This window comes from Staurois parvus, unplaced genomic scaffold (assembly GCF_062004578.1).
Source record: "Staurois parvus isolate SC_StPar_1 unplaced genomic scaffold, SC_StPar_1.0 ptg000402l, whole genome shotgun sequence".
NCBI lineage: Eukaryota > Metazoa > Chordata > Amphibia > Anura > Ranidae > Staurois > Staurois parvus.
In genome coordinates this window covers 1,868,543-1,882,563 of record NW_028318198.1, presented here as the reverse complement: position 1 = coordinate 1,882,563, position 14,021 = coordinate 1,868,543, and the positions used below count along the sequence as shown (strand labels likewise).

The 14,021-nt window shown below is 39.6% G+C and overlaps 1 protein-coding gene across 6 annotated transcripts in view; it reads right to left on the bottom strand.

The window, feature by feature from the left end:
* LOC149455135 (putative oxidoreductase ZK1290.5) overlaps positions 1-14,021 on the bottom strand; it is a 188,086-nt gene that overhangs the window by 56,117 nt on the left and 117,948 nt on the right. For 3 of the 6 annotated variants that reach the window (XM_089686592.1, XM_089686591.1, XM_089686590.1), the window contains exons 6-7: positions 13,252-13,311; positions 5,313-5,416 (exon numbers count right to left, since the gene is read on the bottom strand). In XM_089686592.1, coding sequence (XP_089542718.1) covers positions 5,324-5,416; positions 13,252-13,311 — 153 coding nt within the window. In that variant the 3' untranslated portion in view covers positions 5,313-5,323. Of the gene's footprint in view, positions 1-5,312; positions 5,417-11,408; positions 11,436-13,251; positions 13,312-14,021 lie in introns of those variants that run through there. The other 3 variants (XM_089686594.1, XM_089686589.1, XM_089686593.1) reach the window with 2 other exon arrangements.

The following is a 14,021-nucleotide window of genomic DNA, read 5'->3' as shown; positions in this document are numbered from 1 at the left end:
AAAGCAACAGGCCCTGTCAAGCTGCCCATTGTCACCTAATCTCTATATTCTGGCCAAGGAGCTTTTAGCCATAGCATTTTGCAATAATCCATCTACACAGAGGGTCCACTTGGGTGATTGAGAATACAAGCAGGATTTATTACACAACGACCTATTGCTTTGTGTAATCAATATGAGATTTGTTGTCAGAGGATGAACCGCAGAAGCATGAGCACATCTGCCAACATTCAGCATGACCACTCTAATTTGCGCAGAAATGCACGCAGACATTGTGTGCGGGTGCTCGTCAGACCCGTTTCCCTGTGCTTCTGTACTTCTGTAAATTTCCCGTTGCTGTCTCGGCTTGCCCCTGGACCTGTCTTGGCTTCTCTCCTGGCTCTGACCCTGGCTTGTTCTATGGACTTGGCTTACCACCTGCTTCCTATGTATGACTTTGGCTAGATCTTGACCACACTTCTGCTTCTGTTCCTTACTGATCTACTGTGCATGATCCTGACTCCACCACCTGTTCTGTTCATCTGTCAAGACCCGCCTGTGCATCTGGAGTTCCACCTGTCTTGCTGGTACCCAGGCATGAATAAGACTTCACCTGTTTATCTAGTGTCTAGTGTCTCCTGTACTGCTGAAATCGCTGCAAGGTTCAGTCCCTTCCAAGTGCCTCATCCACCCCGGTCAACAGGTTACTCTGCAGCTGGCAACAACTGCTTCTTTGGGTGCAGCACTCCCTGTCTCCACCTTCATGGGTGCTCTGCACTCAGTCATAAGGGAAGCCCTCTCATCATTTCAGTCTCTGACCAAGTACGTAACAGTTGCTTTCTCAGTTCCCTTTCAGAATTTTTTTCACTTCACTGCTCACAGTAATTCCAAGGTGAACACTCATAAGATGGAAGCTTTCAATGTCTCCTTGCCAGGACCGGTTGAAGCAGAATTTCCCATTGTAGCAATCCAAGGCCTTGAAATATCTAGGGGGTATGACTATGACCTTAATTATAAACCCTTGTTAACTCTAATCCATGAAAAACTACAAAGCTTGTCTAAAAATGGATGTGCTCCCACACCTTTGGTACATTTACCAAACTTGTGCCTATATCACTCCTCACTTCGATGTGTTCTAACCCCTAGGCTTGCCTAGGCTATATTATTATTATAATTTTTTTTTATATGTTTTATTGAGTTTTATTGTATCATACAAACAACAGTAAAGTGTCTAAAATATGCACAAGGAGTACAATAGAGCTGTTGTACCAGTATAAATGCTTTAATTTAGTATCATGACTATCATGTGCAGTTTTGCAGAGCAGCCTGGATCCTGCTCTTCTCAGGTCCCCTGCCAGTGCTCCTGGCCACTCCCTTCTGTCAGGTGCCCCCACAGCAAGCAGTTTGCTATGGGGGCACCCGAGTATGCACACTCCCCAGCCACTACCCCATGTGTCCATTCACACATGGAAATAGAGAAAAAGATATTGAGTGGACTTTTTAGGCACAAAAACTCGGTACACAAAAGATAAAATCAATGTTCCTTTATTCTATTCACATATTACCTCTAAATTATGTCTGGTTCCAACAAGAGTGTTGAATACAGATGGTGAGGACAGTATATTCCTTTCAGAAGGTGGGGAAAATTAAAGCTGTGCAACAGACGCCTGACATGTTTCGCAACTGAAGTCGCTTCTTCAGCGGCTAGCAATGCATCTGAGAATGATAAACAGACTTAAGCAATATGCATATATATGAATTTAGACATAAATACAACATAAGAAACATTTATAAACACTTACATAGTTAGCCAGTGTGCATTGTGTGACAATAGACTCCCCAGCACAAAAGATAAAGTGACGTCAAGCCACTATGTACCAAGAACTGATTGTTCTACACTTCCAAATGGCATATTTGCCTGCGGTAAATGCACACATTGTCCTTGGGTACAGACTGATGTACATTTTACTTTACCTAATAGAGAGATTTTGATTCCCAAATTTCATGCTAACTGTACAACTAGGGGACTATATCTCATGACGTGCACTTGTGGGGCTTACTATGTGGGTAAAATCATAGGTCAGTTTAACCAGAGAATACATGATCATGTTTATTACTCATCCAATACCAAAATGCTCACCCCCATTAAACCGTCATTTGGGACTCTATCACAAATTTGATACTACGCATGCCAGATTCACTGTATTGGAGGTAGTTACGAAAGACCCACTTGGAGGCAATTGGGATAAAATAAAATCTTCTGCAGAGAAACAATGTTATAATATTTCCCACCTTCTGAAAGGAATATGCTGTCCTCACCATCTGTATTAAACACTCTTGTTGGAACCAGTTTGTTATGGTTGGTTGGTTGTGGGAAATCAGCTGTGGCTTACGTGTGCAATGCAATTTTAACTATATACAAGACATCATTTAGAGGTGACATGTGAATAAAGGAACATTGATTTTATCTTTTGTGTACTGAGTTTTTGTGCCTAAAAAGTCCACTCAATATCTTTTTCTCCATTACTATTTAATAGGGATGTGGCACTATGGTATAAGTTGGGTCATGACCACCTACCACCTGATGGTCATCCCATTTTTCCTCTTCAGAAAATACATGCACCCATGGAGCTGCGGCTCAGCCCCACCCCCTCTCTCTCTTCTCATTGGCTCACTGGCTGTGATTAACAGTAGCGGGAGCCAATGGCCTCTTCATTGGTGTCAGTGGGAGGAATAGTGCCACATCATTGGTGTCAGTGGGAGGAATAGTGGTCCATCATTAGTATCAGTGAGAAAATTAGTGCCCCATCATTGGTATCACTGGAATGAATGGTGGCTCATCATTGGTATCAGTGGGAGGAATAATGCTCCATCATTAGTATCAGTGGGAGGAATAGTGCCTCATTGTTTGTGTCAGTGGGAGGAATTAATTCTTATTGGTAATGTCATTTGGAGGAATAGTCCCCCAAGGGCACTATAAAGGCAAGCAAAGGGCCACAGTTTGGGGACCACTGCTCTAAATGGTTAAAGTAGCATTTCAGTCAAATTCTAACTATACCTAAATCTACTCCCACTCCCATTCTAACTACCCTGTGAAAGGAAAGATGCTTATAATTGCCTAAGCTGAGGGTTCCAGTTTGGTCACATGATCGGTTTCCAACACAGACTTCCATGTAGAAGAGGGACAGCCAACATTGCATTCCCCATAGTAAACCTATGGGTGACATCATTGCCCAGTATCTGCAGCAGTTGTTGGCAATCTCTCCTCTTCTCTTAAGCCGGCAGCTGGAGAGATCATGACCATGACCAGACAGGAGAGCCCTCACAGTAAGTAAGCATAGACCTATTTCCTTTACAGGGTAGCTAGTATAGGAGTTAGAAGAGGGATGGGAGCAGGTTTAGCTATAGTTAGGATTTGACTTAAATGTGACCTTAATGATCACTGTACAAATCAGTCAATTAAACAATAATTGTCACCTTTACCTTTGGCACAGCAGTTCTGGATACACAAAAACTATGCTGATAGGTCAGCACTCTGAAATCTGTCTCATTATGAGTGCTTATATAAAGCAGCTAGGCACTTATGATGCTCGAAATTAACCATTAATAATAGAGCTCTAATACAAAGGTATCCCAGGGGAAGTAAATTGTTACCAATAACATCACCATATCATGTGGCAAATGTAAACGGCTGGAAGGAACTTATTCAGGAACAGTTGGTATCCCTGAACATAATGACCTTTAAACAAAAGTTTGAGGGATCCACATTTCCATGTGAAGTTAATGGAAAGTTTACATATTCATTAACACAGCTTTCATTATTTTGCATAATCACTGAACTCATTCCATTTTAAGTGGTAACTGTAACAATAGGGAGGCAGATGAAGACATCAGTTTTTCAAGTTGAGGTTCTGTTTCAGTTATCTAAATATAGTTTCTCTGAAAAATATTAACCACTTCGGGAAGGTTTTACCCCCTTCATGACCAAGCCATTTTTAGCTATTCGGCACTGCGATATTTTAACTGGCAATTGCACGGTCATGCAACGTACTTGATCATTACTGGGATTTTTATTTATTATATAAATAAAAACGACTGGGAAAAAATGTTTTCTGCTATAAACCATATCCAATAAAAAAATTTAAAAAACAAATTATAAATGTAGGCCAAAATGTATTCTGCTATATGTCTTTGGTAGAAACAAAAAATCATACAAAGTGTATATTGATTGGTTTGTGTGGACGGTATTGCATCTACAAACTATGGTATATATACTGGATTTTTTTTTTTATAATACTAATGGTGGTGATCAGAGACTTATAGTGGGACTGCAATAGTTCAATGGGCAATGTGACACTGACACTGGGTGGGAACTGACTAATGGACACTAATACAGTGATCAGTGATAATACTATACACCGACACTGTACTAATGACACTGGCTGGGAAGAGGTTAACATCTTGGGGTAATCAAGGGGTTAAGTGTGCCTAACAAGTGCTAATGTGTGTATTATGTGCTGATTTTTACTAAATATCTCTTTGTTCCTTCTCCCTGCTTTGCAGAGAGCAGAAACAAAGATCGTTCCCACTGTACACAGGGCAACACGGGGCGCTTGCCTGTGTTTGGACACAGCTGATCAGCAGGTCCTGGCTATGAATCACTGGCCAGGGCCTGCTAACAAACTCCTACTATGTACAATCACAGCAGGAGTCGGAGGCACGCACCCTGTACCCAGAAGAGGCCAGCGATGTACAGGTACGTCATTGTGTCTGTACAGCCCAACTCATCCGCCGTAGAGTGCGAGTGGATGGTCCTTAAGTGGTTATGGCATATCAGCATACACAATCAGATTAATTTACTAAAGTAGTAGAGCATGTTCACTTTGCAAAGTCAATTTTCACTTTCGTTAGCGAATGAGGAAAAACTAAGTGAAAATTCCCCTTGCAAAGAATTTCCTATGACATGCAAGGAAAATTAAAAAAACATAAAAACAGGATTTTTGCTTGCACATGATTGGATGATTGAAGTCCACCCAGTTTTGATCATAGTGAAAGCTTCTACAGAAATGGATATTGAAGAGAATGTTTTTTCATAGAAATTCTTATGTTTGTCTAACTTAATGTCTGACCTAGCTTCAAGAAAACATGAAGAAATAAAATAACAGACCATAGCACATCTAGGGATAGCAGAATGTGAGGCCATGATAACCTTTGGCATTCTCCATAACATGCCTGCCAAAGAGTCTGACAGAGTGTAGACTCACGCACAAGATCTGTCCTGGCAATTAGGAGGTTACAGTAAAAAAGAATAAGTGTCATTAGTAAATTGTCCAAACCTGTGAGGCTACTACAGATGGGAAGGATCCCAGGACACGTGCCGCCCATCATGCAAGGAGTTTAAGGAAAGCACATCCTCCTCTGCTAGTGTGAAATCAAACACCTAAGGGAATGCAGGCAGGTTTATGTGTGAGATGGACAGAAACAGTTATATACACTGTAGGCTAGAACACACATATACACACACTGGGGCTCATATATGAAAAATATTCAGGACAACACTTCATTCTAAAATGTTTTTATTGTAGATATGTCAATAAATCAGAAACTAGGAGTTTATAAGAAACAAAGAATGAGGACAGAGTTCTCCAATAGGAATTCTGTCTAGGACAGTTTTATATAATTGACTCAGACATCTCATCTGATTTTCTTGCCTCTTCTGTGCTATTTTCATTCTATGACAGCTTGATATATGAGCCCCATGGGAGATCAATATGTATTTTGTTACTTAGTAACCCACAAACCTTAACAGTCCTGGTTTTTCCCACATGGAAGAAAATTATGTTTGAAATATATTTTAAAAATATTCTTCCCAAATATATTGACATATACTTGAAATGCTACTATTTTGGCCATATTCAATATATTTAAGTATATATATATATATATATATATATATATATATATATATATATACATATACATAGTGAAGGAAATAAATATTTGATTCCCTGCTGATTTTGAATGTTTGCCCACTCACAAAGAAATGATCAGTCTAAAATTGCATGTTCATGAGAGAAATAAGTATTTGATCCACGTCACCAACAATGACTTAGTACTTGGTGACAAATCCCTTGTTGGCAATCACAGAGGTCAGACATTCCCTGTAGTTGGCCACCAGGTTTGTACACATCTCAGGAGGGACTTGGGCCCACTCCACTTGGCAGATCCTCTCTAAGTCTTTAAGGTTTGGTGGCTGACGTTTGGCAACTCGAACTTTCAGCTCCCTCCACAGATTTTCAATCGGATTAAGGTCTGGCGACTGGCTAGGCCACTCCAGGACCTTAATGTGCTTCTTCTTGAGCCACTCTTTTGTTGCCTTGGACCTGTGTTTTGGGTCATTGTCATGCTGGAACACCCATCCACGACCCATTTTCAATGCCCTGGCTGAGGGAAGAAGGTTCTCACCCAAGATATGACGTTACATTGCCCTGTCCATCTTCCCTTTGATGCATTGCAGTTGTCCTGTCCCCTTAGCAGAAAAATAACCCCAAAGCAGAATGTTTCCACCGCCATGTTTGACAGTTGGAATGGTGTTCTTGGGGTCATAGGCAGCATTCCTCCTCCTCCAAACACGACGAGTTGAGTTGATGCCAAAGAGCACGATTTTGGTCTCATCTGACCACAACACAACCAGTCCTCCTCTGCATCATTCAGATGTTCAGTGGCAAACTTCAGACAGACCAGGACATGTGCTTTCTTGAGCAGAGGGATCTTGTGGGCACTGCAGGATTTCAATCCTTGTCGGTGTAGTGTGTTACAAATTGTTTTCTTGGTGACTTTGGTCCCAGGTGCCTGGAGATCATTGACAAAATACTCACGTGTAGTTCTGGGATGATTCCTCACTGTTCTCATAATCATTGACACTCCATGAGGTGAGATCTTGCATGGTGCACCAGAACTAGGGAGACTGACAGTTGTTTTGTGTTTCTTCCATTTGCGAATGATTGCACCAACTGTTGTCACCTTCTCGCCAAGCTGCTTGGCGATAGTTTGGTAGCCCAGTCCAGCCTTGTGTAGGTCTACAATCTTGTCCCTGTCATCCTTGGACAGCTCTTTGCCATGGTGGAGAGTTTGGAATCTAAATGTTTGATTGCTCCCGTGGACAGGTATCTTTTATACAGGTAACAAAATGAGATTAGCAGCACTCCGTTTAAGAGACTGCTTCTAATATCAGCTTGTTACCTGTATAAAAGACACCTGGTAGCCAGAAATCCTGCTGAATGATAGGGGATCAAATACGTTTTTACCTTATGAACATGCAAATCAGTGCATAATTTGTTAGACATGCATTTCTGTTGAATTTTTTGCTGCTATTCTGTCTGTGTTATAAAACACCTAACATTCGATTTTTAGACTGATCACTTCTTTGTAAGTGGGCAAACATTCAAAATCAGCAGGGGATCAAATACTTATTTCCTTCACTGTATATACTGCATGTTTTAATGCGTTTTATTACAAAATATATGAAAAATATTTTTTAAAATGCATTTCAAATATACTGTATGTCTTTAAAAATACAAATGTACATTTTTGGAATGCATTTACAAATATATGTAAAAATATATGTTAAAATGACTTTTTTATATGTTAAAGAAAATCTGAAGAGTATATTTTTAAAAATATAAGATACATTTTTCATATATCTTACATCTATATATTTGTAAATGCAATCCAAAAGTGTAGATTTGTATTTTTAAAGACATTGTATTTGGAATGTATTTTTAAAAATATTTGGCATATATTTTGTAATAAAAATGCATTTCAAGATGCAGTATATATATATATATATATATATATATATATATATATATATATATATATAACTATATCTTGAAATACATTGAATATGTCCGAAATTGTAGCGTGTCAATATATTTGGGAAGGATATTTTTAAAATATATTTTTCTTCCATGTGGGTTTATTAGTGTGTTGCAAATGGTGTTTAGTAAGCAAAACTAACTTTATAGTTACACCCAGTGAAAATCTGTAGCAATTTAATAAAGGGGTGCAGCTAAGAAGAACTCAAGGCAACTGTCCACAAAGTGGGTAAGAGTATGCTAAAAAAAAAAAAATCCATCTATGGGTCTTAACAATGACAGCTCTGACAGTCCCATATTTTGAGCACTGGGGATGGGTTAGAATGTGTTTAGGCAACACACCTACTGAATGCATTGATCATAAGGCAGGGTAGGGCCCACACTGAGAAAGAAAAGCTGAAAAGCCGTCTCAACAAATTTAATTGCAGGCTTAAGAAGTCATATGCACAAATGATTGTCTACACAGAAAAAGAAAATACATTACGTGCAGCCTGCAGCCAGACTAAGGTTACTTTGGCTTTATTGACTGGAGTTCCTCTTAAAGCATATCTAAACCCCAAAACCAGAATTTATAATATTGCAGCTCCTTAGATGTCATGGCTACATTAAGCTGCTTTTTTCACCTGGTGATCCAGCCAGGAACATACTTCCTGTCCTAGGGTGACAACACTCACTCGCTGCATTGTATTTATGGAGAAGTAGTGCTGACACCCAGGGCTGCACTCCTGATTTAAATTACAGCAAGTCCCCCACTTATGAACGAGTTCTGTTTCAGGAGCTCGTTCATAAGTCTAACTTATTCGTAAATCCAACAATGATCAGTGTGTTCTGGCGTGGCGAATTCCCCTGTCAGAACACAAAGGCACAGTGGGGGAGATTGCCGCACCAACATTGCTTGTGTAATTGTAAGTTTTTTTTTTTGTTCAGCTCGCTGGGTTGAACGAAAAAAAAAAACTGAGTGTGTGACATGCGAACACAGGTTCACATCTTTGAATGTTCGCAAGTTCGTATGTAGGGAACTAACTGTACATATACATTCTTTCCTCTGGTCCAGCTGCTGCCCCCAACCCCCCTCCTCCCCTGCAGCTGCTGTCACATTTCAAAATCAATGGGGCTGTGAGGGTGGAGCCCTGCCCGTTATTCATTCACTGAAAATGTGAATGAAGAAACTACAAGTCCCGTCTGCCACTGCAGCAGATGGCTTGTAGCTCTCAATGAACTGCGAGAGGACTGATAGGCACCCTTGTAATTCATTCACACATCCTCCAGCTTTGTAATTGAAAGCCCGTATAGAGGTACACGCACAAAGGAGGACATGTCAGCAGGAGCATGATATTGCACCCCCAATCTATTAATCATAGGTGCAATGCTCTGCAGACTCCTCTGAAAAAAATATTAAATATTTTTTTTCCTGCAAACATATGTGCATTTATTATTTTCTTCACAAAAGGTGAATTTAGCCTTTACAAGAAAAAATATAATGCACCCACTACATCTAAGGACTGGCAAGCTACATTATATTATTTTTGGGGGGAGTTTAGATATCGATTAATAATGCATAATGGACAATATGCAATAGACAAACACTTTTTTGAGGGGTTTTAGATATGCTTTATTAACATTTAGTGGACAATATGGAAAGGACAAACATTTATTAAAGACTTGCATTAAATCACATAGGGTAACAACTTTGCCAAGAGAGTTTATAGGTTGAAACTGACATTCCTGGAAAATGGCCCGATGTTTTTCAATGTCATTATACATACACCAATCTGGGTCAGAACATGCTACAAATAGGCATTTAGATATGTACATCATATAAAGAAAGGCCTCTAGTGGACCACATTGTTGTCCTACATCTGTTTAATATCTTTAGGTGAATTTCAAGCAATAAAAGCATTTGTCTATTCCGGATAGCATATGAAACCATGTGATGATTAAACAAAAAAGAGTGCTGCAATGACCTACTGTAGCTATGACTGCACAGAAATCCTACTTAGAATTTAACAATTACAAAGGACTGTTTCAACTCTATGATATGACATGTTCCATAATCTCGCATGTAAAAATGCTTAGGCATCAATTTGAAACATATCTAATCGTGGAATGATTATAATACAACTTTTATATGGGCTCATTTATAAGTGAAAACAACATAATATTAGCTAACTTTTTTGATAGTGATTCTCTCTCGCTGTTGTTTTAGGCCACGGGAGGAGATGACAAAATCTGTGTATTTTTCCTGTTATGATTAAGAGAACTGTAAAAGCAGCTGTTTGGCTTTAGATAATGGCCACATTGGAAACATATATACAGAGTCTTAGCTATGTCAATCTTATCTTGAAATGACAGGTTTGTTATTTGGCTGCTTTATAAATGAGGCCTGTAGAATAATGACATGAGGGGCAGTGGGTAGAGGTTCCTCTGCTATGATAGATGGTATAAGCTGTCCTACTATTCTTCAAGTTGTTTTGGTTTGCCATTGTAATGTTAGTTTAACTTAGTCTCCAGTCTCAGAAAAACATTGGAGGGTTTAGCTAGCCATATACAGAAGTACCTTTGTTCAGATTTGGTATAATAATGGTCATTTAGCAGTTTTTTATTTTTCAAAAACATTATTTTTAAGCCTTTCACTGCCACAGCCTTGACAACATATCAAGCTTTAAAATTATGTGCACCAGTGATATGGCAAAAAACATCTCCTATTGTCCATAGAAGATGGTTTAAAAGCCCTTACAAGTCAATAGTTTAGTTAATATTGACCTTAGAATTATTGCGCTCACTCTGGCGTGTGTGGCAATATATACTATGTAAAGCAATTGCCATTTTCTTATGTATGCTCTCCTGACACGTGTTTATGTTTGCAGGTGTATGTACAATCAAATTTATTGTTATCACTTTGGAGATCAATATGTGATAGCACACTGTAATGACAGGTTCTCTTTATTGAGATATCAGGGGTCCTAATGAAGAACAGATCATGCCCCATTAGCTTCTTCCCTGGTCACAGCAGCTGGGGAAAGTGACAACAGAAACTGAAAATGATGAAAGGCACTTCTTGGAAGCAATTAGGTAAATCCATCTGAAAGTCAACAGTTGGCTTGTCAGATTTACACGCATTCCCAGTTACTGTAGCAGCCGGAAGTGTGTGTAAAACCTCCACTGCTGCTGTCAAAAGGCTTACACCGGTGGCAGCAAAAGAGTTAAATCACAAATGAAGCCACGTTTTCTATACAATGTGGTGGTTGCACATCCAGAATCAGTAGACTCTCATAGGGGTTGATTTACTTAATTGCACTTTGTAGGAGAATTCTTCCCAGAGCTTAGTGAATGAGGTGAAGCTTTGCTGACCTGCATCATCCAATCATATGCAAGCAGAAAATTTTTTTTTTCCTTCCTTGCTGGTGATTGGGTTTTCTTTGCAACGTGTGGTTTACCGCATTCGCTAAGCTCTCAAGAAAATTCCCTTGCATAGTTCAACTTCGCTTGAAAAGTGTACACTCTATTTGCCTTTAGTAAACAACCCCATATTGTCTGTGGTTGCAAAACTCCTACCTTTTTTTTCCCGGCCTTCCATCAATGCTGTGGACAGAAACACCAAAGTGCATTCTTCATAGTATCAGGTAAAACTAACAATATAAACAGCCTTCTATACTTGATAAAGTCACATTTAAAAGCATATTTGCAAACAACAATATCAATAATGTAGATATTAACTTACACATAATTGACCTAAACGTGTGAAAACCACTTAAACGTAAGAAACAACAATTTAAAATATTGTATCTTACCAGCCCTTAGATGTGGTGGTTAAGCTATTTTTCTTTTTTAGGATTTTTTTTTTTTCACCCGGTGATGCTGCCCGTTACACACTCCCTATCCTAGAGTGACAGTGTTCACCCACTGTGCTGTATCTATGGACGGGCAGTGCTGTCCTTCTAGGATAGGAAGTGGGTTAAGACTACAAAACATAACCCTTTCTAGCATCGGGCGGGGGGGGGTCATTCTATAGCCTATAGAGAGAATTGAGTTATCCGGTAACATTTCTGACTGGTGCGGCAGAGGTGTAGTGTACATGAAGTTGCAAGCTCACTTGCTTTCTGGTAGGATCAACAGGTATTCTTTTGCACTTAATTGAACAGATATAATAAAATGCTTGCAATGGTATATTTAGCAGACTTAAAGTGAACAAATAAAATAAGTTGTTTGTGAGAGTTTACATACACTTGAAAAGAGTTGCTAAAAAGTATTGTTATATAGTGCAGAGAACACAAAACATAATGAATGTAATGTACAGCGCTGAGCGAACTATTGGCGCTTTATAAATACTGTATAATAATATAATAATAATAATTTGCAAGTAATCCTTTGCTAGCTTCACTTTATGACCACAAACATAAAAATAACTGTCAGACTCCCTTTCTTTTTTTCTTTGTACAATGAGCCATAAATGTCTTAAAAGGGAAGTATGGCTAAAGTTTTTTTGACCATACTTCTCTTCTGGATCACAGAAATACACTTACTTCTGTTTTCCTGTTACTCAGAGTCAGCTAATAGTGGGCTGTTATTAGCTGATGAGACAGAGCTGCTCCAGGCTCCGGAGAATCCTGAAAATATTGTCCGGATCCATCTGGTTGCTTGACAGCCGGCTCTGCCTCTCAGCATGCCACTGAGAGCTGGAGCCAACTGTGCTGACCCTGTCCCCAGCCTGGCGTACCAGTGAGCACTAGAGCAGCAGAGCAGAGAGCTGAGTGATCGGGATCATGTGATCGCTCAGTTCTTGGTCTCAGATCCGATGTAGAACACCTGCAGTATCACCCTGATGCTGCAGCTTGTAGGTGAATATGTATGTTTGTTTTCTTTATAAACCCTTACTTCTCCTTTGATCTGGCTATACACAAGTAGATTTTGTTTTGTTCAGCTTGCTAACAGCATAGATGGACATATCTGAGTCTACTGTAATCTGTTAGAATACAGTGAGCGCTGCCAAACAGTGATTGCAGCTGATTGGCTGCAGTAACTGCTCACAGAATTATCTGACTGGCTCCTTCAATCTTCTAAAAGAAGGATGTCGGGTGGTAGGGTGCCGACAGAACCACCCACTGCTCAAGCTTAGATCGGTTCATCAGGAACAGGATAAAATTTGATCAGTGTATGACTACCTCTATTTCAGAAAACGTCTGAATAAAAACCAAATCAGATGTTTCCTTTCATTAACTACATAAAGCAAGTTATTCCTTGTTATTTTAATGCCATTTTTTGTAGATATATGTTTGCAGAAAACAAGTAAATCGCGTAAATTTGAGCTGTGTTCTACAATAAACTTGACAAGTTCCCACCAACTGCTTAACTCTTTAACACTTATTATAACTACACTGACCAGATTGGAGAGGCTCACCTGGCAGTTCTCATGGATTCGGCTCTCTTTCGTAGATTTTGGGATAGTGATAATGCCATTCTAAGATCAGAAAAAAATACTTGTTACTGCTACATTACAATAGACTTCCTGTACTGTCAATGAACTTACTGGCAGTAGAACATAGACTAGATTACTATATATTAGAACAGTTTCTATGAATGTGCTGGCATGTGCTCGACTAATATTAAGCACTTGACAACCAGCGACGTACCGGTATGTTGCTGGTTTGGAAGGGTGATGTTCTCGGTAGTGATGACCGAGATATAATTTTTTCAGCCAGCAATTTCCTTCCATGTCGCACCCCCCTCCCGCTGCTGCCTCCAAAAGAGCCCAGTAAGAATGCCACTGGTGGCATCAGCTTCCTTAAACACAGTGAGAGGAAATTATCTTCTTCCTCCCACTGTGTGATGTCATAAACTGGAGCAACAAGGATTGCATCACTTCCGGTTTCAGTTCCTTTGTTTATAAGCCATTGCCAGCTTGTGTGGCAGCAGTTGAAATTGATCTTGGTTTGATCTGCTGCTTTGGAGGCTAGAGGAGAGATCTGGGGTCACAGACCCCAGATCTCTCCTTAAAGAGGGCCTGCCATGGCCCATCCTATCACAAGGGATGTTGTTCCATAAAAGGGATAAAAAATGTAAAGGTACAATATAAAATTAAAATGAAGTAAAAAAAATGTTTTTAAAAGTGCCCCCCTCCATGCAAAGGTGAATGCATACGTCGATCCCGTATGCATACGTAAACAGTGA